Below are 27,876 nucleotides of genomic sequence, written 5' to 3'. Positions count from 1 at the left end.
CGCATACGTATGCATGTCGCCTACACCTGCTAGGATAAGAATCCGGCATGTTATTGATTTATGATAAGTTGACGGCTATTGAAGTAACGCTTGACAGCAATACCAGGGGAACCGTAACAATTGTTTAGCGTGAAGAACCCAGGAGGGTGTTTATTTCATTGTTCCTGGCGGATTTTGTCACTCTCATTGCTCCTGATACCTTTCTCAAATTCTTCCGCCATGCCTGCACATGAGAGGAATGTTTCATCAATGTCTTTTTAGGAAGGCGGCTTAGAAATAATGGATTCTATTAATAGGGAGAACCCAAATGGCTCTTTGAAGTCTGGTCTTGAACCACAAATGGGCTGAGCCGTTTGCAATTTACTACAGCCGACAGGATTCACGAGTTCAGTCCAGAACTAGACCTTAGTGCTCTGTTAAGGTCCGATCATTGATCGATCAGAAGAGCGGCGTAGTGAAAGCCCACGTTTTGTGTCCGCCAAGGGAAACTGGTGGCACGTGCGAGCCGCTAAGTAGGGCCCACGACATGAAGGCCCTACCTCGCAAAATGTGTGCCACTAGTTCTCTTCCAATCCTGTAGACGTGTTGTCGCTAACTACCTCACGTTAAAAGCACGGAAAATCGCATATGCATAGCTAATGCCACTCTCTTTTACAGAAATTACAAGAAACACTCTCTCTCACTTGTCGCAATGGCATGTTAAGTAAATAATCGGTAACATCGGAGCGTTAACTAAAAACATAAAAAGAAATCCAAACGAGTGAATAAAAAAATATTAACAATATCTGAGTAACATATAATAAAAGAGCTAATTGGCTGGGAACTTAACTTAGCGACAATCTAAACAAACCAGAATCCATATAGAAATCCACCTGTCTGTGTATGCTATACTATACTATATTATTATTATTACTACAAATATTAATAAAAAAGTTCAAAAAAATATTGGCCAGAGAATTTGAAACGAGAGAGATTCTTCGAATAAAATATCTAATATTTATTCACTGTATAGTGCTATTCACATAATCTTAATTAATTAATGTTTTCATATGTTATTTTCTATATATATATATATATATATTATTTTTGCTTATAAACTTTAATTAATGAGAATTTAATTATGGTTGTTCTAGTTCTGGATATTGTTATTTAGAATCTCCCTATGACGTAGAAAAAACGGTGAAATTCCCTCATATTCTTGTATTGGAAGATATTTACGTTTCGTATCAGGTAAGTCCACCTCTCCACAGTTCTCTAGTGTTGGCATTTTTTTAAGACTGAAATCTTTTGCCTCTTTCGTTGGTAAATCGGATTTTTTTTTTATTTATTGCTTGCTGGAATTTGGTTGCTTTAAGGTTAACAGTTTTAATTTTGATGTTGCACAGAAAAATTCTGGAATGTTTCTTTCTTCTTCTTCTTATTTTGTAAGATTTTTTGAAATCCAAAACTTCTTATTAGAGTATTTTATTCTGCTTATGCAGAATTGGAAGTGTTCGTGGTGTAAGCTAATGTGTCTAAGCATGATGTTACCTAATTGTGAAGATTATAGGGCTTTTATTCTAAGTTCTAGTTTGGTGTTCTTGAGTAGCACTTTTTTTTTTTGGCTTCTGTTTGTGAATTGAATTGCAGGGTACTACTCTTTTTGGGTGCACAATTGATGACCTAATTTCACTTTTAAAGTCTGCATGTGACCAAGTGATGAATTTGGAGTTTAGGATTGAGCTGTGATCACTTCATGTTTGATTTGTTTGAGTGATTCGATTGTTTTTTGAGATTCCTATCACAGTGTTATTTTTCCATGAAAAACAAAATCAAGTACGCGTCCATCATCTTTGTGTGGTTTTGTAATATTAACATACGTTATCTATGCAGCGAAATTGTACACTCTTTGTTTAATGAAACTTGTTTTTTCACAGTATGGACCAAGTCGCAGAGGAGCTGGTTGCAAATGATGTACATGGGAAAGCAGACCTTCAAGCAAAAGGCTATGATCCCTTGACGCTAGAACCTCGCAATGCTTTGGGATCACCAATAATGTGTGCATCCATGAGGAGTGATTGGGCGGAGAGCTCCACCACTGATTATATGGATACAAGCAGAATGGAGGAAAAGGACTTAAGTAGAAGTGCAATAACTTTGGCGGAAGCTGAACCCCCTTGCAGTATCCTTAGCTCTGTGAAGGATAGTGAGCATGTGGTTGAAAAATTGACAGCGGGAAACTATTGGACTTCACATCAAGCTTTAGGTCGAAGCGTAGACAGTAACAGGCAACACAGATGGCAAAATATATATCAATTAGTAAATGGATCAAGAGATAAGGCCTCACACGGTGATTATGTGCACGAAGACAAGGAAAAACTGCTATCAAGAGCTGGAAAGCAGTTGATGACAATGCGTTCTGATCTATGGAGTGGCTTGAAACCTTTGTTGACGAAGCAAATTGGTCATGACAGCAAAGCAATTTCTCCACATTCGAGGGCTAGTGACAAGAGGGTTGTATCTAGCATTATACTGCCCAATGGGGAGACCTCATCCATGCCCGGCTTTTCTCAGCCACCGCTGAAGAAAGTCTTGAAAGGAAAGGGTGTTCTCTGCAGAAACCAAGAAGCTCTCCCTGAATGTGGGGTTGCAGATGCTGGTCCTATTGATGGAAAACTGGATTATGCAAGGAAAGTTGCTTCTGATGCACTAGTGAGGTCAAGTTCCAATAACGATAAAAATAGGGTTGATAGGTCTTGTCCTGAATCCTTGCATGAAGGGATCAGTTTGAGAGAGTGGCTGAAACTTGGGCATTGTCGAAGAGATAAAGTTGAAAGCCTGCTGATATTTAAGCAAACTGTGGAGTTGGTGGATTTAGCACACTCTCAAGGAGTTGCCTTTCAAGACTTACGTCCATCCTGTTTTAATTTATTGCCATCAAATCGGGTCATTTACACTGGTTCTTTTACCAAGATCGAACAAGGGGTTCCTATACCCTGTGCTTTTGTTAAGAAAAGGCCACTGGAGCAAGTTGCGAGTTCCTACTGTAGTTTAGTTCCAAAGAAGCAAAGAATGGTTGAAGAAACAAAATCACTTCAACGGCAGTCTCGGTATAGCTCTAGTTCTGGGTCTGGGACAAAGGCAATGGATGGAAATAATTTTCATGAAACTGGTGCACAAGACTCTAGATTTATGGAACTTCAGTCTCAGAAGCATTCTAATTACCAAAGTTCATGGATGGAAACGAGGCAACTGTCTTTGTCTTTAACTTTACAATTGGAAGAAAAATGGTATAGAAGTCCAGAACTGCTGAATGGAGGACCTAACACCTTTTCATCAAATATCTATAACCTAGGGGTCCTGCTTTTTGAGGTGACAAGATCTGGATTTTAACTTCGCATGCTGTTATTGAAATCAATTATGTGTCTTGCTGCTTAGCACACTAAATCAAATTTATGATTTTTTTAGCATGCCTGAGAATAATAGCTCAACTAAAACTGATTCACAGTCTTGACGCTCTTGGAAAGTAGTTTTTTGAATATGTAGTAACTTTTATCCTTTTTGTGATGCGTTAGAGCTTTTATTTAAACTATTTCAGTTTAGAAATTAGTCATTCTGTCATCTATTGTTGCTGAGCAATATTTGCCATCATACTCTTACATAGATGAGGAAAGAATTACTTCCCAAACATAAAAGTACTCCTGCTTAGTAGTTGAGCCAAAAGCCCATCCTTTCAATCTTATGTTTCTGTTGCTAGCAGTTGCTCTGGTTTGAGTCATTTGAGGAAAATTCTGTGGTGATGCTGGATTTGCGTGATCGGATTCTACCACCAAGTTTTCTTTCAGAAAATCCAAGGGAAGCTGGCTTTTGTCTTTGGCTTCTTCATCCTGAACCTTCATCTCGTCCAACAGCTAGGTATATAACCATGTCAGTATTTGATTTATCTACTGCCTTCTACTATAACTATTAAATTGTAATGTTCTTCAATCTCAATGGTGTTATTATTTCAAGGATCTGTGTCGTTATTGTTGCAATACATGATTCATTGAACATCAGTGATTATGAACATGCCTGAGAGAAGTGGAGATGTATTTCTGTATTCCTTTTCTTTAGTAGCCTTCCTGTTCCTAGCATAAACCAACCCACTTCTTTTTAGTATTTTTGTAGTGGTGCCACTTTTATGCCATCTACCGAGCATCATTGGCAACTAATTATAGGGATCCATATGGTGAACTTGAGCTGTTTCTTCAGTGGTGGCTTAGATTCTAGTTCAGCTATGATCATTCATTTGGATAGAGTGGCTTAGGTCAGCATGTAGTTCTATGCATTATTGGGCTTCTTATGATTACAGTTGAATGCCAACTAAAGTGAGCAAGGGGCTCTACTCATAACAATTAAGCTCTGTGTATCTAATTGCTTGTTTACATTGATCACTGATGTGTTTCTTATGCTTTTTATGTTCCTATTCCTATGTAACCCAAGATATAGTGGGTATAGCTTAAGTTATGAGATCTTTTGTGATGATCACAATCCACATGTAAAGAAAAATCATTAAATATTATTTCAATAGCCGACTTCAATGATTCAGAAGAAGATTAAAGCTCAATATTTGTTACTTTTTAATCTTTATTTATTGTTACTTTGGAGCCTGATGGGTTGGTTAATCTTCAACAAGGGCTAGTTTTTGCTATCTTTTTTTGAAAGTGGATTCTGTTATTTCTGCCAAAGAAACATGTCCTTCCATTACGATGCCTTTTACTCATTCTTGGTTTAATAACCTATACAACTCTAGCTGCCAGCAGTATACTGTTCGTTCTGTTTCATGTAGATTGTCAAACAACTGCGATGCATCATAATGATAGGTTAGTTTCTGTACGTTTTAGTATGTGAACATGTTTAAACATGATGCATTTCAAAGTCCTCTATTTGGTGTGCAACAGGGAAATCCTGCAGTCTGAATTACTATGTCGATCCAGGGAACTATCTTCCAGGAACAATGTATCAACAGCTCCTGACAATGATGATACTGAACCAGGGCTGTTGCTTCATTTTCTAAGCTTATTGAAAGAACAAAAGCAGAAACATGAGGCAAAGTTGCTTGTAGATATTGAATGCTTAGAAGAAGATATCAAAGAGGTTGAGAAAAAGCATTTAATGAGAACACCCAAAATTGTTTCTGAGACACAAGAGAGATGTCTCGATTCAAGAGAACAGGACCTGTATCCTGGTTCAGTTCCTATTTCTAGTTCGTTTTCAGTATCAAAGAAGAATGAGGCAAGGTTGAGCAGAAATATTAACCAAATCAAGAATGCCTACTTCTCCATGAGATCTCAAATCTGCCATACTTCTTCTGCCCCTCCCTCTGATAAATATTTGCTCAAGAACCAAGATAGTTTGCCTACAGTTCAGTATAACAGAGAGGACTCAAACACGAATCAGAGATCAGATGATCCCCTTGGAGCCTTTTTTGAAGGTCTCTGCAAGTTTTCTAGTTATAGCAGGTTTGAGGTGTGTGGATCACTCAAAAATGGAGATTTTATGAGCTCCACAAATGTAGTTTGTACTTTGAGTTTTGATCGTGACGAGGATTATATTGCTGCTGCTGGCGTATCAAAGAAAATCAAGGTTTTTGAATTTGGTGCACTTTTAAATGACTCCATAGATATCCATTATCCCACGGTTGAGATGGCAAACAAATCTAAGATCAGTTCTGTCTGCTGGAACAATTACATTAAGAACTATTTGGCTTCAACTGACTATGATGGTGTGGTTCAGGTCTGTAGTCTTTGAAAAGTATTTACCAGTTGAGCATTCAATTTTCTCTTGCATCCTTCACGATATCTTATCATGTTTTGATAAATACACATCGCGCTGTTAATAATGAATATCATGCTTTCCTCATGGATTATTGTCTATGTGAAATCTGTAACTTGAAGTTATTTACCATTTTGGCTTGGAAGGCATGAATTTTGATTTGTTTTTGGAGTTGGTTTGATAATTTTGCTCCAGTTATCCTCATCTTCAGAAGAATAATGCTAGTTCATGTCTTAAGTGTAGGGGATATATTACAGCATTATTACACAATTAGGAGCATATTTTCAAACACGCGTTCCCTTATGCCCTGCAACTGCAATTGTTTGGTAGTCAATTTAAGGATATATTTATTATCATTGTCATATAGGTTTTATGTAAATGGAAAATGAAAAGTCTTGTCACCTGTTTGACCTTTAAATTACTGTATTCATCTGGGGATGCTATGCAAGATACCATGGTTCGTATTTTTATGCTCATCATCTTATCCCTTTATAAATGGATAAATGGTTTATGGCATTATGTGAAATTGCATGGATGGTTTCAGATGTGGGATGCAGGCACTGGTCAAAGATTCTCCCAATACACAGAGCACCAAAAGAGGGCTTGGTCTGTAGATTTCTCTCTGGCTGATCCTATGATGTTTGTGAGTGGAAGTGATGACTGTTCTGTGAAACTATGGAGCATTAATGAGGCATGTTTTCTCCTCTATCATTCAATGTCTGGCCCTATTGTATCATCGATTTCATGGCACCAGCTTGCATAGCTATTTTCTCATAGCTTTCCATGTGCACCCCACACGTTCACATATGGGGGAGCAGAAAGTAGTAGTTGTTTTCTGTCTCAGTGCATGTGTCTAGGAATGTTTTCTGTCTGAACTATCAATTTGGTGAATCAACAGGGGAGATTTTCCTGGTCAAACTTACAGGCTGGATTGTTAGTTTCATAATTCTTTCATAATGTGTATGCTTATCAAATTGACTTTTTGCTGACTGGGGCATCAAATCCAGGCATTCAGATTTGTTCAGTCTTCCCTGATTCTAACCACCTCATCCTCTTGCATTGAAGTTTGGATTATGTTCATTTATAAAGCTGTCAGAAAAATTTGACTATAAGTATTTTGCAGAGAAGTTCTATTGGTACCATTGGGAACCCTGCCAACGTCTGCTGTGTTCAGTTCTCTCCCTCCTCTACTAATTTATTGGTTTTTGGATCTGCTGACTATAAGGTCTACTGCTATGATCTTCGGCATACTAAGATCCCTTGGTGCACATTACCTGGCCATGGAAAAACTGTTAGCTACGTGAAATTTTTAGATTCAGAGACCCTTGTTTCTGCATCCACAGACAATACTCTGAAGCTTTGGGATCTCAACAAAACTAGCTCTACTGGCCTGTCCTCTAGTGCTTGCAGTTTGACCTTTGGTGGTCACACTAACGAAAAGGTTGCAATAACTAGTACTGATGTATTGTAAGTTTGAACATCTACTATTTGTGTAGTTCTAACTGTTAAAAATTATGCTTCAGAATTTTGTAGGTTTGTCTGCACTGGATGGATACATAGCATGCGGTTCAGAAACCAACGAGGTAAAGCCATTTAATCTAAACAGAAACATAAATTTGAAAAATACGTTTTATCATAGGATTGTTCTTTGGTATAGCCTTCCCTACATTTGATTGATCCTGCTTAGTTGGCTGTGCTCATATGAAGCATGCTTGGTTCCATTCTGATTCCTGGTGATCATAAATGAAGAAATTCCTGGTCAAAACGTTCCAATAATGAAATTATATTTTTTGTTCGGGTATTTGGCTCTATAATTTTGTATCAAAATATATTGTCTCTGCATATATTACCCCTTTCGATAGGTCCAGTGCTTTTCTTTTTTGCCTGATTTTGGCTCCCATGGAATACGCCAGCCATCTTTCCAGTGTTGATTGATTTTGCGGAGTTCCCAGAGAAGATATACTACGCGCTAAAAATTTACTGCACTAAAAATAGATCATGGTTGGAATAAGATGTTCCTTGTTCCTGGATGAGGCATGGCCTAAGTGGTAGCTACACCTCTCCTTCAAAGAGGAAGTCCTAAGCTCGAATCTGCCCCTCCTCAAAAGTATTGAATTATGAGAAGAAGAAAGACAAAGGAAATTTGTGAAATGGACTGGGTGTTTGCATTTCATCCATCACATATTATGCACATGACTCATCAGATAGCCATTGAATCATAATTGAATAAGAAAAACTGTGTCCTGCAGCACTTCCAAGATTTCTTTCCTTTGAAAACTGTGGGAGAAGTACATGTCATCCTTCACTCTTTCTCGTTTTTCTTTGCTTTCCAGAATTCTGTCGATATTTTCAACTCTTCAAAGAAGAAACTTGGGAGAGGGAGGTTGAGATGAGGAAAAAGTACCCTAATTTATTTGAACTATCAGGTATGCAGTATGAAACCTCTTAAATGTCGAGGACGAAATTCCTATTAAAGGGGGGAGAATGTAAACACTCAAAAGATATATATATATATATATAGACAGAACTAAAATAAAATAATGAAAAGAGTGGATATCTGAAATCTTAACCATTCCCAGTTGTTTTTCTCTCTCAGGTTTATTGTTATTATAGATCTCTGCCAATGCCAATTACTTCTCACAAATTTGGATGTGTTGATCCTGTCTCTGGAAACGAGATTGTTGATGGTAGTGGACAATTTGTTTCAAGTGTGTGTTGGCGACGGAAATCGAATATGGTTGTTGCCGCCAACTCAAGTGGAAATATGAAGGTGTTACGGATGGTGTGAGGTGCTGAAAAAGTGCGCATGTTCTACTTTCATCCAGGAAACTTGCTGTTTTGTGAGCATTTCTTATTTGAATGTCAGTATCAAAAACTGCCATGTGCCTTCTTGGGGTATTAGTTGGAAGCTGAAATCTGGAAGGGTCAAAGAGTTGGAAATGGAGCTGTTCTCAACTGACGTGACTTTGTCTCGTATATTCTCCGCAAACAATCATTAATCAACAATGGCACGGATCATACTAGTTTATAGCTAAGCCCGTGGCGGATTTTAATGGGTTCAAAACTCCTGAAGAATTCAGCAAGAAATGTATGTAGCTGTTACAAGACCAGGGTTTTGATCTGTATCCCGTCAAAAAATCGGAGGCCAACTAAAAGATTATTCGACTGAGAGATTGAGCGAGTCCTCAAATCATTGAAATAGATCTTTGAAACAAGTTGATTTTGAAGGTCAATTTGAATAAGAAATTTTAATGGAGTTCATTTTCATGTAATCATTTGACTGTTGGACTGACGTTAAATGATTGAAACTCGAAATTTGAGAAAGGCTGATTGTTATGGATTGCTTCTGGGAACTGTAAATTTATACGCCCAAGTGTGCAGTCTTTTATTGAGTGAGGCGCTTATATAAGAAACAACCTGTTTTTTATACGACTATTGTCTAGTACGATTAATTTAATTATGTTCATGCTAATAATATACTCAGCCTATCGAGTTTTGCATGTACCTGTAATTTTATCTTGACGAGACCACCCTGTTGCATGGATTTACTACTGGAAGTGTATTGAACTTTCTGCTTTATTTCTAGTTATTTTTCAATTTTCAGAGAACTAACATTTATGCCAACGGAGATATAACTTGTGTAAACCGCTAATGAATAGAGCGTCAGTAAGATTTCTATTGATGATTCTGCTGCTAAATGAGATTGGAAGCTCACTCATTACAACTGATAAGATGTGCCGCTAGGATCACAGGAAAGTCATTACATGAAGTTATTCCCGAGACAGGAGGCGAGGTTGTGGATTATAGTAAGTCGCTCGTCACATCCTCCTAGCTGTCTACGAAGAGGGGGGCAGTCAGTGCAAGTTACACTGCTGTTATGCTGACAGACTTCTTTTCAGCTTTATCTGCAGATATGTTTTTTTTTTTATTATGATTTGAAAGCCATACTAAACCTGATCTTCCAACAAAGCAATTATCCGGTATGTTCTGTCTAGGAGATCTCTGAATCTGATGCATGACCAGAAGATGTTCTTCTGGGTCTTGGACTGATCATCATCAACTGGCTTTCTGATCCTGTCCTTAAACTACGCGTGCACTGCAGTTGGGGAGGTCTTGAACGGCCTTTTGGTGTTCCTATATGATCAGACCACAGGATGCTAGTAAACCAGAACTTAACCCTTGTCTATAAACAATTGTGTGACATATCATAAGATAATCAGCAAAGACCTGATTATAAGAAGCTAGAGTTACCTGATTGTTTGATGGTTTTCACATCTGACAATCTCTTCGATATTGAAGGTCTTCTGGCCATAGTTTCAGCTATTGACAACCTTCTTTCATTAGGAGATGGGCAGGAAGGGGATGGGCAGGAAGGCGATGGGCATGGATCATCTAGGATGGCAGAATTTTCATCCCCACTATATGAGGCTTTATCGCTCCCTGATTCTGAAGTTTCTTTCTGAGTTGTTCTTGCTTTCTCTTTTTCAACAACTCTGTAAACAAACATTTGAAATGGAATTTGTGCTACCATTGATGATTCTGCTGTATCCCAAGAAGGGAATTTCCTTAAGAGCTTCGTCTCCATGTCTCCGTAGTCTATCACTGGCATTGGCGTCTCTGGTTCTCTATTATAATCAGGGTTCATAATAAGGAAGCGTTTTACATAGCGAAGGATCCTACATATGGATGAGAAGCTTGGACGTTGATTTGGGTCTGTATGCCAACATCTCTTTGTCAAGTTAGTAACATATTTTGGTGAATAAAATGGAAATAGAGGCCTCTCTCCAGCTAGGATGTTTCGGCTCATGTTGTCTCCTTGAAGATGGCTATCCTCAAATGGAACTTTCCCAGTCAAAAGTTGAAAGCAAACCATTCCAAAACTGTACACATCAGCTTTTTCTGTGTATTTAGAATTCTTTTCACTTCCTGTCTGTTCTTTCTCTTCCAAAATTTCTGGAGCATACCATATGAATGAGAGCGTTTCGTTCTGGTTTGATGAGTTTTTGGGAGTGAAGTTCTTGATTGAAGAGAGCCCAAAACCCGAAACCTTAGCGTGCAGGTACCCTTCTGAGGTGATGTTTCTTGGTTTGACAAGAATGTTAGAAGGGTTCAAATTACCATGGTAGATTTCCTTTGAGTGGAGATATTCCATTCCTCTGGAAATTTGAAGCATAAGATCAACCGCTATGGGAAGAGAGAATGGAATGCGCTTTCTTGGGCCACAGGTTTCTCTGATGCAGCTGCAGAGGTCCCTAGTCATTAGTTCCATGACTAGAAAACACTCTTTCTTTTCCTCGTCAGTGAAACCACAAAAGAATTGCAATATATTCGGGTGGGAAAGGGATAACAATGAAGAAATCTCAGGAAATAGGGGCTCAATGTCTCCAAAAAAGTGTCTCAAGGCAAGGCTTTCACCCAGCCATAGTATCTCCTTGTACTGACTCCCACTCCCAAGGCGTCTCCTTACACTGTAGTCCTTGGACCGTACTAAGATTGAACATGGTAAGAGTTTCCCATTCACTGGCTCCGATCCTTCCAAGTTTTTCAATAGAATATCTGTAAGTTGCCGCTCTTGCTTTGTCGAGCCCGACATCTTCTTTTCCAGGATTTTGTTTAGGAGCACCCACCTATCTTCTTTCCAAACTGTATTATACCGATTGCAAAGTTCCTGAGAAATAAGATACTGCTTTGCAAACTTCCACTGGAAAAGTCGGGGATCTTTCCATTCCTTCTGATATTTGTTTGAGTACACAAGTCTCTTCTTCTGTATCTCATCCTGATCTAATCCAGAAAATTCTCCAGCAATTTCGATTGATTCAATGACAACAGGGATACATGATAATAAGTTATGGATGTAAAACTCAACGCAATACGAGTTCTGGTAGAGGGTAATGGCTTTGGCCCACCAATCCTTGGTTTCCAGGCACTGCTTGATGTAACCTTCTCCCTCTTTGAATATTCCATAAATCTCTCTCAATGGCTGTTCAAGTATTCTCCATTTCACGTTCTTCTCTTCAAATTTCAGGTTTTGTCTCATCTCTTCAGCTATTGAATCATATGCAAAACTGAATACATCTAGCAACAGACAGCATTGTCGTGGATTGATTTGTATATTGTCGCGAAACACCATCAATGCCTTCAAACTTCCGAGTACCTCTCCAATCTGCCTAAACTGCTCCATTCTGAAACTAATTAAAATTCGAAATATCTGCAAATGGGGTGTTGAGATTTAATATTATGCTCAAGCAAGAACTGAAAAACAAGAAGAAAGTTATCGGAACATAAACTTGAATTACATCAATATGAAGCAAATTGATATGACTTGCCAGATAAAAATGGAACAAATAGAAAATGTATAGCCCCTTCCAAGACCGAAAAACCAAAGTCCTTGAACATATTACAGGTTATTGATAAATCGAAGAAAATTGGCTGAATCCCCAAGAATTCCCACAAACTCAACCCTGAAGAACATCAGCAAAAACCATAGATTTCCTCCATCAACAACAAAGATAATCTAAAACATACCAATTAAGCTATTCTAAAACCAGACAAAATGGATAATGACAATGTAAAATGTATTATCGCATAGTTAGTGGAATTTCCAGGAAAAAGGTGGCAACAAAATTGTTCTATAGCTGAATCAAGAATCACCAGATCGAAAGAATGAAAGAAAAGGAATATTTTCCCAGGAAAATTGGGTTCAGTTAAGGGAAGCTGTTAGAAAGGGGACAACAACACTTTTGTTAATGGTTGTACGACCTTCTTGTGTACGGTCAATTTGTTCAAAAACTTTCCCGCAATCTTCGAACTCTGATGCTCTAAAAATAGAACCCGCTACGCGTTTGTAATTTCTCCCTAATTAATGTACTCAAAATCAATTTAAGCGTGGTTCGATAAAAAATCCTCCAATTATTTATTTTTTGTACGAGTGTGGTTTTTTTTTTCAAGTTTTTTTTTTCTATAAACAATCTTAAAAGATTTAAACATATTTTTAAAAACAAAAAAAAAAGTGATTTTTATTTATAAGATATTATATTATCAATATTACCACTACTATACAAGGGTGAGTATTTTCACTTTAGTTCGGTTTTTACTTAAAAAATAACCAAATTAATTTTTTTAAATTGAACTGAAACTGGTTCAAACCGACCCGTTTTAGTTTAGTTAAATTCGGTTAATTAAAAAAATAAACCGGAAAAAACCAATTTCATCTTAGCCAAGTATATTGAGCAAGTTTTTCTAAAATTAAAAATAAAAAAACTAGAAAAAACAAGTATTAAATGAAGATTTGAAAAAAATAATTCTCATTTTTCACGACATTGATGACAATAGTCGCTATAATACATGGCAAATTAGGAATTTCATAAATAAATATGAAAAATAAATATATAATAGATCTACAAAAATAAAATAAAAAGTCAAAAATTATTTTGTACATTTTGTTAGGTCTCCCTTGTTAAAAAAAAATCTTAACAATGATAATATTTTGTGTGTTATAAATAATTTGTCACTAGGCAGATGCTATTAAGATTGAATTTTTTAGAGGGCCTTTAGGGCTCCTGTTATTTAATCTTACTGGAAGATGAGAGAAGGATAGACAGATTGAGAGATGAAGTGGGGTACTCCAAGGCTACTTTTGGTTTGTTTGATCCATGGACTCTCCTCCTTACTCTCTAGCAATCAGCTGTGTAAGGGGGTGGCTAAGGTTTGCTAAATTAAAAGAAAAAACTAAAAAGTAGATGGAAGAAAGGTATTTATAGTATTATCTGAGTCTAAGTTTTTTATTTATATTTGAATCGGTTCGGTTCTGTCTAGTTTATTTGGTTTCAACTATTTAAAATTGAAATTGAACCAAACCAAATTGTTTTTTAATTTTTCTAATTAGTTTCTTTTTCATGATTCAGTTTTTTTTATTTTTCTCATTTTAATTGGTTTTTCAGTTTTTTTCTCACCCATACTAATATATCACTATCATTGCATCTACTATTTGTGTCTGTTTGAGATTGTAGTTGCGGTTATTTTTTAAAATATTTTTCTTATTAAAATGCATCAAAATGATATTTTTTTTAAAATTATTTTTAAAATTAGCGCATCAAAACGATCTAAAACAAACAAAAAAATTTAATTTTTAACAAAAAATTCTTTTAATTTTTTGAAAACACATGTTGGCTCGCGTTTCAAAACCGGCACTTAATAATATATTTTTTATATTTCTTAAATATTTAAGTATATATAAGAGTGTTTTTTCACTCATTCTGTTAAAAATAAATAAACAGCTTAAAAAAAACAAACAATAACACTTAAAATAGTTTTGATTTTCTAAGAACATAAAATGTTATCGAACCATGATTAATTGTTAACCCATTTATTAAGTTAGGTTTTTAATTTGTTAATCACTTGGAGAAGCAAGTCAACGGGGCTCCTTGACCAATATTGTAAAACAGTAATGCAAACACCTCACAGCAGGGCGTTTGTGAGCAAACACGGCCCCGCAACTGTCACCAAGCAGCAAACTAGGAAGAGGATGATTAGAAACAAACCCTAAAGTCCCCTGAAAAACGGCTTTACTGAATCTAATTAGTGATTTTTCAAACATTTCCTTAAAAATATCATGTATTGAATGATTGGGTCCATCAAATTCAACGGATGAAATTATTAAAAAAAAAAAAGATTTCGAAAAGGGTTTTCCAGTAAAATTAGCATCATTTCTTCTTCTTTTTTTTAAATAAAAACAAAATCCTTATTCGCATGTTTTCAAGACTTAAATAACATGATAAAAATAAGGAAATTAAAAAGAACTCGATCTGTTTTAATAATTTCAAAAAAAATATTTTAATTAGTAAACACAATTTAAGAAAGTTCCAAGTAAATCAAACACTTTTCCACGTATAAACATGTGTTGAGCCTTGGTGTTGTTAATTTTCGGGTTCACTACAACAATACCCTTAAACTATATAGCGTGTTTATAATGTTACCCTTTCACAATTGGTTGAACCAATTTCACTCTTAACATTATTCGATAATTTTAATGTTACCCTTAATCTCGTACATATTCCATTGAATTATAGTTCAACAAAATTTGTTATATATATTACATGTAACACATAAAAAATTGCACCGAAAGAATATCTTGACAAGATAATCTCTTGAAAAAGAAAAGAATATATAAACAATTGAAAATGATTACGCATGATTTTTTTTTATTAAATGATTTTCTCAGTAGATTTTTTTTTTTTGGGTACGTGCAGCATGTTCTTTTAACAGAATATGTTAAACCATTTTTTAACGAAATATGGACGGAAGAGCAATATTAAGATTTTTAGATAACATTAATGATAAACTTCTCCAATCCGTGGATAAAAGATAAAATTATTGTTAATTAATGAGTGTGAACGTACGGGACATTTTTATTGTTAACCCTCAGTTGATTTTTTCTTAAGTTCTTAGCCAGGCAGTATGTTGAGTTTTGTTACGTATGGAGAGAACACATGGACATAAGAGAACCGACTATGCAGGGAAAGGTGCTCAAGAGAGTGGAGATCAAGGAGAAGCATACGCTTGAGCAAAGAGTAAGAAAATCCTGAGTAGAATAGTTTAATTAGTTAAGTTTTGAATTTATTTTCTAAAAGTTATTGTTAAAGTATTATAAATTTTAAGATTATTGTAGATTTAACTAATTGTTATCTTTAAAATTTTAAAAAAATAATTAAAATACATATATAAGCTGGGTCAACAACTACAATTAAAAAAACAAAAAGAAAAGAAAATGCAGAGCATGAATTAATGTGAACAACTTGAGAGATTGCAGTAATGGAAAAACAACTGTATGTTTAATTATATGATCTTCCACTGGATTTTGGGTCAGAACGTTGGCCTGGTATTGCAGCCACCTATCGACAGCCGTGTACAAGAAGTTAGCCACCATGTGTGGTGTATATTCCTTTCTGGTTCTTCCAAACTCTTGACAGCCAGTTATTTTACCTGTAGATGTGCTAGCTAATAATACAATGGGCCACTATAATGTGTATAGTTTCCTGCTCGTAGTGAATGCCTGCTTGATCAATAATTAATGCAGTTGCCGCCAAGTCTGATTTTTATGGAGATGAGATGATGTGTGGTGGAGAGGATTTCGAGAAATAGGTGAGTTATTGCAATCTATTTAATCTACCTTAAGTTTGTGGATTTAATCAATCAATGAAAAAGTCTCGACGAAGATCAAATCAAGCATTGATTTATGTTAGCTATCTTGGCCAACGTAATGTATACATCGCCATTAATGTGGTTGGTGGGATTCACTTGTTATCTTAGGACAAAATGTAGTGGTGGTGGTATAAGTAAGTTTAAGTAGGAATATATAGGTTTTCCAAACCAAAAATACTAAACCTAGATTTTACTTAACTCCATTAATCCATTTGATTTTCCTGGCAACTTAAAAAAATTATTCTAGAGTTTTTAGATACACGAATGTTTGAGTATTTTGGATGGAAATCATTATCCAAAGTCTTTATATTCGATATTACATTTATATTATTTAAATTACATTTACGAATATATTTTATTACTTGACATAAATTTTATATATATATATATATATATATATATATATATGCGAGATATACAAATATTTTTTATTGCGCTGCAATCTTTAATTATAATATGATTGGTTTAAAGAAGAAAGAATTTTGTGGTTTCTAGCGTGTGTGCATGTGTATTGTAGAGGTTATGTCATAAAGTATAATCATAAACAAAATATATATTATACATTATAATTAATCTTATATTGGTAAAATATAATCTGTATAAACATTAGATATCTTTGCATTTGTAAACCCAAAATAAGATTCTACATACCAAACATTCTAAATTAATGGTTTAAATATGTGAAGGGAGAGTTAGATATGTGAACTTCTTTTGGGGTTTATATATATATATATATTTTGGATGGAAGATTTTAGGGGGTTTTGGTAAATTTTTATTTCATCTCAAGATTTTCTTCTACACAAGACAGATTGTTAATATTGCAAGTGAGGGATAAGAGAAATCTACATCTACAAACGATCCTCTTATACGAAATTAATTGATTTGTCGCAGTGATTGAATCAGGTGGTGATCTGAGGGTGGAAATCCACGTATGCTTTAGCTGCTTTAACTCCTTAATCTGGTGATTTGCTGAAAGGAAAACAAAGTTGCAACGATCAGCGTGTAATTGAGGACTAATGCTGAAGCCTTCAAGCCTGTTTTTGTGCATTATTCTGAAGGAAGGCAAGGCCTCGCTCACAAATAACCAGTGACCGGCCCTTGAAATGAACAATTCAATATATTTCAATTTGTCTTTTGACACATATGATTGGCGCTGGGATATATATTGGTTTAAACGTTGGCGTTCACTTACGCATCCAAATTTTGTATGTTTTTGTTACTTTACCACTAAATTTCGTTACTGCTTCCTATTCCCTATTCGTTGTGGAAGCGTGCAAGGCACTTTGTTTGTTTGTTTATTTATTTATTTTTTCAGGTTGAAATGGGTCTCAGTACTTCAGTCAGACGCCGGCAAATTTGGTTAGTATAATGAAGGAGCCTTCTAAATTATTATTATCATGTTTATTTCTCTTGCTTTTTACTTAATTGTAACTTGATTTTTTTTAATTAAAAAACACTGTTTTAATATATTTGTAATTTAAAAATATTTTTAAAAAACATATTTCAGACGTGCCTGCGCCACATCTGCAGCATTAGAGAAGACTTGGGGATTCTCCATAAATCTTTTTTTCCTGAAATTTAAATAAGCCGCAGCTCGGAAGTCACGAAACAATTATCATTGTTTTCTCACCGATAAATATTGCAACGTTACCATACCTCGACGATGTCGTCTGGGTCCCTCACATTCCGCAGTCTCTCATTAAAACCTCTATAAAAGCCACCACCATTCTACAACTAACTTGCATATTTGGCCAAGTAACTCGAGCGCATAGAAGTTGTTGGGCAAAATATAAGTGGAGGTGGAATGGAGTCAGTGGTGAGGCCAACTTCAAACATCGGCGATGGACCAAATGGGCAGCACGCAAAGGAGCGGTGTGGGAGCTTTCAGATGCCACTGCACTACCCAAGACACACCCGAGCCGAATATGAGACCATGCCAGAATGGAAACTTGATTGCCTGCTCAGAGAGTATGGGTTGCCCATCACTGGGGATGTTGAACAGAAAAGAAAGTATGCCATGGGAGCTTTTCTTTGGTCCCGTTAGACTTCTAGTTTATGTTTTGTGGTCAGTCTTTGGAACAGTGTGCTAGCCGTGTAATCTCTTTCTCTTCTGTTGTGCGATGAACCATCACTATGATCTCCGTTCGGGTACAAGAGATATGGAAATTATTGTCTTGCACTCTACTATTCCATTTTTTTTTTTTTGTCAAAATCACACTTTCACCCCTTGATCTTGTGACAAATGATTGTCTTATTCCTAGTGTTTTAAATTTGGTCTATTTACATCAAAAATTGTTAAAATAGTGGTCAGTTGATCCCAATCAATAATTGCCATGAATTATATAGATATGAATAGACTGAATTGCTGCTTAAGAAAATATGAGGACTGAATCAAACTTTTTCTAAAAAGTCCCAGCAGCTTCAACATTGCGATCTTCATCATCCGGCCAGGGTGATTTAGTGGATGCAGATATAATGAGGACGCATGAACAATATTACTGTATGCAGAGGAGAATTTCCAATAAAAAAGGTTTAATTGAGCAACTATTTGTGTATAGCTAGGTTAATGATGAAATTATAATTTATTGTTTTTAATAAAACTAAAAAAAAAACTGAATAAATTTAGAAATTTTTTTAAAATATTTCATATTAGTAAAAATTAATGTCAATTACTTATTTTCTTTGTGATAGTCAGATATGATCTAAATGGGTATAACATAATGAATAGGTATAACATAATATGTATAATAAAAAGTCTAGATATATATAAACACAATATTATTAAATACTTACTTTTAAATGAAATATTTATTTTTATTAATTATATAAATTTAAAGAAAAATATTATGAATGCATAAACTAAAAATTTGTTGAGAAAACTTGTGTATAGTTCATTAAAAACAATGGACTTAAAGCCTTTAAAATACGAATGATTGAAGATCTCAAGATCTAAATTAAAATAAAAAAACTAAATCATATAATATTTTTGGTAGCATCAATAAATTATAATTTTTTGTTTATTCATATAATGAAATAATTGTTAATTATACAGTGATAAAGGATATGATAAATTCTTAATGATTTTCATATCTTGATACATTAAATGGAGTATCACAAAATAATCTGAATGAAATATTATATATAAAAATGAAAAATATAGATATTTCTTTGAGAATTTCAATAAAAACTCAATTATCTAAAATGTTCATGATTTCAAAAGTTGTTCAGGGTCAAAATGAAGGTAACAATGATAACCAAAAGAGATTAATCTTTTTGTAGAGAACTATATGAATATTATTGTCTTGGTTTATGTCGCTACACAGCGTCGGACGACGGCTCCACTCTTTTTTGTTTATTTAACAAAAAGAATAAGATTTTTCTCGATTGGGGGAAACAAAGATTTTATTAGAGTCGCCATCTAGTAATTTGAGACAACTAGAAATTTAAAATTAGACATTGGTCCCAGAGATTCAGGTACTGGGTTAGTTATGATTAAGGGAAGGTAGACACCACCCTTAAAACATCCTTTTAGAGAAAGGTTACCCTTACTTGTGTGTTTTTTATTTGATTCAAATGCTATTATATTTTGAGCTTATTTGCAAATTTTTTAAGATGGTTAATGTCGGTCCCTAAAAATAGAAGACACATTAAAAATGACATCAATTCCTAAAACTAGGAGACTTTGTCTAAAATATCGACGTTTGTCCCTAAAAAGAAGAGTTATGTCTGATTTACCAAAAGAAATAATAATGGACATAATCCATATTTGATATTTAAATTTTTGACATCGGTCCTTTTTTTTTGTAAATAAAAGAGACGTGTCGACAAATAATATTCATAGGAGAAACTTAAAAAATGATATTAGTCCTTAAAAAATAGAAGACTTGTCTAAAATATTGACGTTTGTCCCTAAAAACGAGAATTACATTTGGGTTACCAAAAAAAATAAAGGACATAATCCATATTTGGTATTTGAATTTTTGACATCGGTCCTTTTTTATAAATAAAGGAGACATGATTATTTTGATATCGTTGAGAAATGAGTATATCCATACTTGAGAATCGAGCTTTAAACCCACGAACGATGACATGATAAGATGGGTGTTGGACCTGCGTCGTTATTTCTTTTATATTTATTTATTTATTGTTTTTTTTACATGCAAAAAAATTTACAAGTTACATGAGTGCCACTGTATAGGTAAAAGACTGAAATAACCTTGAACTTGTTGGAAATTTATGAAAATGCCCCCGATGGCGCGTGTGCCTCACGGGCGGGTACTGTTGGAGGCAGCGAAATTTCTTGGCGAGATTTCGGCCAGCAGATGGTTGGTTCTGGTAGATCTGAGGGAGAGGATTCTGATGACGGTGGTTTCGACTTCCGTTGATGGCTGATGAGGGAGAATCGTTGGTTTGGAGCTTCGAGTGGCCGATGACAATCACGGCCTTTTTCCGGCCAGATGAGGTTGCGAAAACGCGTACAAAGGCCGGGGTTCTACTTCAAATGGGGCGATTCACCTTTCTGTGGTGGTTAGGAGGCTTAAAACGACCGAAAATGGGAGATCGGATGAGAGAGAGAATCGCCGGTGAGAGGAGAGAGAGGCTTCGAGATGTTGCTACGGTGTGAACGCGAGCATGGTGCACCGGTGCCTTTGAAGGCTGTGAGCTGTTGGATTGCAGATGAATTGATCCTGCGGCTGTGATTGACTTGATCTGCAAGTTGGTCGGACGGTCCAGATGGGCTGAGTTGTGATTCGGTGTGGCGTGGTGCACCGAGTGTGTGGTACACCGGATGACGTGGCACAACAGGATCGAAGGGTATATTATTTTAAGGGCTGAGATGGATTTAGGTTTTAATCTAGTGTGGTAAGCCTTATTGTATCCTATTAAATCAAAGGCTCAGAATTAAACACTATTACATCTAATAGTTAGGATATTTTTAATATTTTTCAAATTAATTTTTTTAAAACAATCAATATCTTACTCGCGTAAAGAAAAGTAGAAAAAATATAAATAGTATCTAAATAGTAATAAATAGTAAGCTTTCTCATGTGATGTGCAAAATTTCAATGTTACAGCTGCACCGCCTATCATCGGCAAAAATCCTCCGCCTACTATGATAAAATTGTATTATTTTATTATTTTATTATATATAATAATAATAATAAATATTTATAGGGGTAAAATTAAAAACTCAAATCAGTATTAGAAAAAGCTCATTTCAACCACTAAAAATCAATTTTAATTAAAAAAATCTTTATATGGGTTCAACTCGGTAGACTGGGTTTTTGACCAAAAATAACAGTTTTAACCAAAAATAGGGTTACAACAGTTTATATAAAAACAATATTATTTAGTAAAGTAAATCCAATATTATTTCACTAAAAAATATTTAAAGCCAAAAGCTACATATACTTACCTAGTAAATAGCCAAATTATTATCTCTTAACAAACCTTTGAGTTATTTTCAAACTAGTGAGATAATTTTTATTTATACGAGGGATTGATGAAAATTTATTTTAATTAAATAAATTCTAGATGGATGAGAAACTAATCTCAAAGAACCCTTTATTTTTCTAGATTTAATTTTTAATTTACGGTAACTAATTAAAGGTTGATAATGATAGAAATTAATTCTTTAACCTTTTAGCTTTTATGATCCACTTTAAAAATAAGAGTGAAGGAAGAGTTTCTAACTTGAATTTTATATATTTTACACACTCATCCTCACCTAATTTTTAGTGTTTTTCTTCTCCTTTTATGCTTTGATTTTGCTCCCAAATCCAAAACTTAGTGTGCATGCTAGTATTATATAATGTTAAGATATGTTTGAGTTACACAATCTTTGATTTAAACACTTTGTTTAAAAAAACATCTAAAAAAAGATGATTGGAATATTGAGAGGTATATTGTGAACGTCATAGTTACATAAGTGAGGAGCAATTAAACCTTAAAAACAAAGCATTCATCGTTAATAATAACAAAAGATTCATTACTTTAAGAATTTCAAAAATTAAATATCTATTTTATTTTAATTTAAGCATAATTGATTTTATTATTAGTATTCAAACTAGTTTTTTTATATATTATTATGAATTTAAATATATGCTTAGTGCTAATATTATATTATTATTTTTATGTTAAAAGTAATTTATGAATTATGTTTTTGCATGTTTATAAAGTTAAACTTACATAAACTTTTATATAGTTAACAATGACTTGTTGTAATAAACTAAGTATCTTGAATTCATGGTAGCTTTTCTTTGGCCTGTTGGACTTCTAGTTTATGATAACTATCATATATTTGTGATATTGTAATGTTATGCGTTACATCACATTCCTATTGATTTGTTTTTGTCTAGCTTGGAATGCTCGGACTGTGACTGTATAATCAAATTGAAGGGGGGCTGATATTGCAAAGGCATGATGTCTTATGGTAGGAATAGTTAATTAACTAATTAATTTACGACGCTTGGGAAATTAATTTAGTCGTTAGATAATGTGTGAGGTCAGCCCTCGGGCCAGTGTGCTGTGGAATGACGTTTAGTAGAATAATGCGGGTGTTATTCTGTAATCTCTCTCTCTCTCTCTCTCTCTTTGTTAGTGTTAAGCATTGTGATCTCCGTTTGGGCATGAGAGAGATGAAAATTACAGTCTTGCACTCTCTTACTCCATTTTTTTTTTTGTCAAAATCACACTTTTACCCCTTGATTTTGTGATAAATGTTAGTCTCATCCCTTGTTTTTCAAAATTGTTAAGATTTTTGTCGGTTAATCCCAATCTATAACTGCCATGGATTATATTGTTATAAATAGACCGAATTGCTGCTTAAGAAAATATGAGGACTGGGTCAAAGATTTTCTAAGAAATTCCAGCAGCTTCAACATTGGGATCTTCACTATCCGGCCACCAATAGGGTGATTTAGTGGATGCAGAGGTGATGAGGAGGCATGAACAATATGAAAGTACTGCATGTAGAAGAAGATCTCCAAAAAAAATTTAATTGCGCACCTATATTCTTAAAAGATGCAATCTTATTCTTTTCTAATAGCAATATTGATTTGAGCTAAGTAACCAATGTTTTATTGATTTCAGTGACAATTAATCTAAGTTGGTTTGTTTTTGTGTATTAAAATATTTTTGAATTGTTTTTTTGTGTATTTATCTCATTTTGATATTTTAATATCAAAAATAAATTAAAAAATATTGTTTCAATATATTTTCAAGTAAAAAACAACCATTATTATAATATCAAATAATATTTAAAAAATGTAAGGGTAAGATTTGATTTTCCCTAAAATAATCGTTGTCGATAATCTTATTGTCATTAGATATTGAATAAAGTAAGATAGCATCGATCATCCGAGTAAATGAAAAGGAAGGTCATTGATAAAAACACAGAGAGTTACTCGAGACTATGCTTATGTATCAGCTAATATTTTTAGATAAATGAGTCGACAAATTAAGTTTCACTTTGCATGGAAGGGCCAATGAACCATCTATGTAAAATATTTTACCGAGAAAAGTCCGTGGAGTGATAGAGAATCGCTCGTGTTATAAAAAGTCGGAAAGGGACTGTGGACGTATTTTGCTTAACAAATAATTTTTTTATTTGCACCCTTTAGCAGATTTTATCAGGCGTAAAAAAAATAATATATTAGTTTTGTCAGCTGTCATGGATAATATTTTTTCTTTAAAAAAAAACCGAAATACTACAATTTGATTTTTCTTTCGTTAAATACTACAATATTTCTTTTTATTTATTTATTTACGAGCATGGATAAATACAGCACACAAATTAAATGCTTGATTCATTGTAATTATAGATTAACTAAAGTCTACTTGCTCTGCTCTCCTTTGTTTTCTTTTAAGAGATGGAAAAATTAATCAGTAAGATATATATATTTTTTTATTTTTTTTATTTTATTATTCAATATTAGATTGATTGAAAATTAAATTTTATAATTTATTTTAATTTATTTTTTTAAAATTATCTCGGTCTCATTATCCATGTTTGACAAGTTAACCCGAGTTGATTTCATTTATTTTTTTAGTTGAATTTTATTTTTAATTTCATTATTTAATATTGGTTAATTAAAAATTAGATTTAATAAAAAAATAATTTATTTTCTATTGGGTTATCGGGATTTCATGATCTAAATAATGAATTTGACAGGTTAAACTGATATATTATTGTTTTTGTTATTTTTTTTTAAAATATCATCTTATTTTTTTATTTAAACTATATTTTTATTAGTTGTTTGGATTGTTTTTGAATGTGTCAAGTAGATCAAATTATACAAGGTCAATTATTATATAGTTTAAATTTTGTTTTATGCTAAAAAGCATATTAATAACACCTAAATATATTTTTTTTCCTTCAAAAAAATTTTGATTGACAGGTAATATACCTATGTTAGCAATAAAAATTAACATACTCTTAGATAGAACCTATTAAATATAAATATATCATATCAACTATCAAGCACCTACTAATAGTAGGATTAAAATTTAACAACATCAAGGCAAATAAATGTTTATGCATCATGAATAAACAGTAGTTCAAATTTCCCCAAATAACTAGGTATGTGATCATGTTTAATTTATAATCATATAAAAATTATAAGTTTATTATAGACTTGCAATCATAACATATATAAGACTAGTATATATACAAAGCAAATAATAAGTCATACATAAGAGATTGAAACTAACTTCTAATTTATTTTGGTTTTTTCTGTTATAAAAAGTAAAGGAAAAATGGGAGAAGCAGGTAAGATGGGCAAGTTTGATTATAAAATAAAGCATAAAAAAAAACAAGTTAATTGAGATTGTGCGACGCTAGCTTATCAAGGGATTATATAGTTATTTTATATACTACAAGGATTAATGAATTAATTTTGGCAAACTATAAGAATTTTTAGTTTTTACGGTGTTGTGGAAATATAATCAACGAGTAATGCTATTTTTAAAAGAAAATAAATAAGAATAGATCATAATAAAAATACAAACCATCCAATCACACAAAATCAATGAGAGAATTATTGGTTGCTTCCACCAATCTAATGGCTTGTAATTTGTTTATTTATTTATTTTTGCATGTGAAGTATTATTAATAACTAATTTCCTTGGCAAATAAATGAGTACAGAATTTAGGAATATTCAGTACAATCTAGCCGGCGTAAAGACATTGAATTAATTAATATACCAAATTCCACCATATTTTCACCAGTTCCGGAAACTCACTCTGGTTGAATACGACTCCCGGATATGTTTGGTAACGCAGATCTTATCTATTTTTAAAATGTTTTTTAATGTTCTGATATAAATAATTAAAAAAATATTATTTTAATATATTTTTAATTAAAAATTACATTGCACTGTATTGTAAACACACACCTAGACGTGCTTACGTCTCCTAGGCCATAGACTTGGGACTTCTCCATTATTCTAATGTTCCTGAAATTTAAATAAACCCCAACTCACTAGTCACAGGGCAATTAGCATTGTTTTCTCAACAATGATTATTGCAGCATAACCCTACCTCGACGACGGCTGGGTCCCTTGCGTTCCACAGTCTCTCATTAACCTCTATAAAAGCCACCACCATTCTACAACTAACTTGCATATTTGGCCAAGTAACTCTAGCACATAGTTGTTGCTGGGAAAAATATAAGTGGAGGTGGAATGGAGTCAGTGCAGAGACCAACTTCTAACGGAGGCAATAATGGACCAAATGGGCAGCACGAAAAGGAGCCGCAGAGTGGGAGCTTTCAAATGCCACTGCACTACCCAAGATACACCAGAGCCGACTATGAAACCATGCAAGAATGGAAACTTGATTGCCTGCTCAGAGAGTATGGGTTGCCCATCACTGGAGATGTTGAAGAGAAAAGGAAGTATGCCATGGGAGCTTTTCTTTGGTCCCGTTAGACTTCTAGTTTATGTTTTGTGGTCAGTCTTTGGACCAGTGTGCTGGCTGTGTAATGAACGCTTAGGAGAATAACGTGGGTGTTATTATGTAATCTCTTAATTTCTCTTTTGTTGTGCGATGAACCATCACTATGATCTTCGTTTGGGTGGGAGAGATGGAAATTATTGTCTTGCACTCTTTTATTCCCCTTTTTTTGTCAAAATCACATTTTCACCCCTTGATCTTGTGACAAATTAATGTTTTTCTAATCCCTCGTGTTTTAAATTTGGTCTATTTACATCAAAATTGTGAAAATATTGGTCAGGTGTTCCCAATCAATAATTGCCATGAATTATATAGATATGAATAGACTGAATTGCTGCTTAAGAAAATATGAGGACTAAATCAAACTTTTTTCAAAAAGTCCCAGCATCTTCAACATTCCGATCTTCACTATCCGACGACCAATAGGGTGATTTAGTGGATGCTGAGGTGATGAGGAGGCATGAACAATATTACTGTATGTAGAGGAAAATTTCCAAAAAAATGTTTAATTGATCACCTATATCCTTAAAAGATGCAATTTTATCCTTTCTAATAGCATTATTGATTTGAGCTAATTAACCAAAATTTTATTAATTTTGATGTGAATCTGACCAAGTTAATAAAACAAGGGTAAGATTACTACGTGCCACAAACACAAGGGACAAATAGTTGATTGTTCTTAAAATAAAGTAAGATAGCATTGATTATTAAAGCTTATTAAAGCAGAAGAGAAGAAAACAAAATCTCATAGATAAGAATAAGTTCCTATTTGTTTTTGTGATTCAAAGGTATTATTGAAAAAAATTGAAATTTTTTTATTTTTTTTTCTTTAAATTAATATTTTTTTAATATTTTTAAATCATTTTAATATATTAATATAAAAAAAATTAATATATTTTTAAATAAAAATATTTTAAAAAATAACTACAAACACACCTCAAACCTATGCTAAAAAAGAGTTACTCAATACTTTGCTTATACATCAATATTTTCCTTTTTTGGGCTTAGATTAAGCATTCTTGATAAATGAGTTGACAAATTGAGCTTCACTTTGCTCGCTACTTGCTAGCATCGGCAACCCATTTATGTACAATATTTTATCGCCAATGGAGTGGTGGAGAATCTGCTGTTGAGCGTTGCTGCTATATAACTTGTCATTTATTATATTTATCCTAATTCTCTCTACAAGATAGGATTAATACATCATTTATGGTAATGGAAACTAGATAGAATAAGGTGTTTCTACGTATAAAATTTGGATAAAAAATTGCATCTACTCAACATAATTTTTGGTTTGAACAGAGAAATCTATATCAAACATTTAAACTAACGACATTTAATCAAATACTTTAAAATCATTAAACATCAATTAAGCATTCTTAATCCATTTTACAATTTCATAGGATTTATTATATTTAATTATTCATACAGATACTATTTAAATCTTTTTAACTTTATACACTTTTCATATAGAAAAAACTTTAATCAATTCAAAATCTTTTTAAATAAAATTGAATCATATTTTTTTACCTTGAAATCAATAAAATAGAATAAAAATTCAATCTTTTAAATCAGTTTGTTTCACTTTCTTTCTTTATATTATCAAAAAACAAGTGATTTTCAGGTTTGAACTCTCAAATTATATGAAATTTACATAGCAAAGTCAAATATCTATAGGTTTCATCTTTTTTCTCTCTTTTTGAATTATACATGTTTATCACATTATTTTAAATGTCCAATTTACCTCTCAATCATAAATAATCATAATTATTCATACAAGGGCTATATCATCCTTTCAACCAAAACTTTCCAGGATATTACACTAGAAACCCACCATGACTATATTGAACATGTTAAATATATACATGTGTGTGTATGTGTATATTCATCATTGACTTGGTTAATGGTAATATTAAATTTTTAAAAAT

At 33.5% G+C, this 27,876-nt stretch overlaps 2 protein-coding genes across 4 annotated transcripts; one reads left to right on the top strand and one right to left on the bottom strand.

Annotated features, from left to right (window-relative positions):
• The first annotated feature begins 1,081 nt into the window (after positions 1-1,081).
• On the top strand, positions 1,082-9,129 carry LOC105134849 (protein SUPPRESSOR OF PHYA-105 1). Of its 3 annotated transcripts, none has more exons than XM_011039415.1 (8): positions 1,082-1,230; positions 1,917-3,351; positions 3,740-3,906; positions 4,920-5,754; positions 6,338-6,484; positions 6,917-7,234; positions 7,317-7,376; positions 8,390-9,129. In XM_011039415.1, exons 2-8 carry the CDS (start codon positions 1,918-1,920, stop codon positions 8,579-8,581), a joined length of 3,153 nt encoding a protein of 1,050 aa, XP_011037717.1. In that variant the 5' UTR covers positions 1,082-1,230; position 1,917; the 3' UTR covers positions 8,582-9,129. The 3 variants fall into 3 exon arrangements, with proteins under 3 accessions (XP_011037717.1, XP_011037733.1, XP_011037725.1); XM_011039431.1 differs by having other exon boundaries at positions 1,084-1,230; positions 3,740-3,894; XM_011039423.1 differs by lacking the exon at positions 1,082-1,230 and adding an exon at positions 1,234-1,302.
• LOC105134871 (mitogen-activated protein kinase kinase kinase 7) lies at positions 8,684-12,551 on the bottom strand. Its single transcript, XM_011039443.1, has 2 exons — positions 10,045-12,551; positions 8,684-9,927 (listed from the first exon to the last, which is right to left on the bottom strand). Exons 1-2 carry the CDS (start codon positions 11,972-11,974, stop codon positions 9,785-9,787), a joined length of 2,073 nt encoding a protein of 690 aa, XP_011037745.1. The 5' UTR covers positions 11,975-12,551; the 3' UTR covers positions 8,684-9,784.
• Positions 12,552-27,876: the final 15,325 nt, after the last annotated feature.

The sequence above is a fragment of the Populus euphratica genome, unplaced genomic scaffold (genome assembly GCF_000495115.2).
Source record: "Populus euphratica unplaced genomic scaffold, PopEup_1.0 scaffold2.1, whole genome shotgun sequence".
Classification (NCBI taxonomy): Eukaryota; Viridiplantae; Streptophyta; class Magnoliopsida; order Malpighiales; family Salicaceae; genus Populus; species Populus euphratica.
The sequence above is the reverse complement of the archived record's forward strand: the minus strand, read 5'-3'. Positions and strand labels throughout refer to the sequence as shown.

Excerpts from the sequence above, each read along its gene's own strand:
- LOC105134849 (XM_011039415.1), top strand. The coding sequence starts at position 1,918 with ATGGACCAAGTCGCAGAGGAGCTGGTTGCAAATGATGTACATGGGAAA. Across the intron at positions 3,907-4,919 it reads ACAGCTAGGTATATAACCAT|GGAAATCCTGCAGTCTGAAT; the intron begins GTCAGTATTTGA and ends GGTGTGCAACAG. Across the intron at positions 5,755-6,337 it reads ACTATGATGGTGTGGTTCAG|ATGTGGGATGCAGGCACTGG; the intron begins GTCTGTAGTCTT and ends GGATGGTTTCAG.
- LOC105134871 (XM_011039443.1), bottom strand. The coding sequence starts at position 11,974 with ATGGAGCAGTTTAGGCAGATTGGAGAGGTACTCGGAAGTTTGAAGGCA. Across the intron at positions 9,928-10,044 it reads GAAAACCATCAAACAATCAG|GAACACCAAAAGGCCGTTCA; the intron begins GTAACTCTAGCT and ends CTGATCATATAG.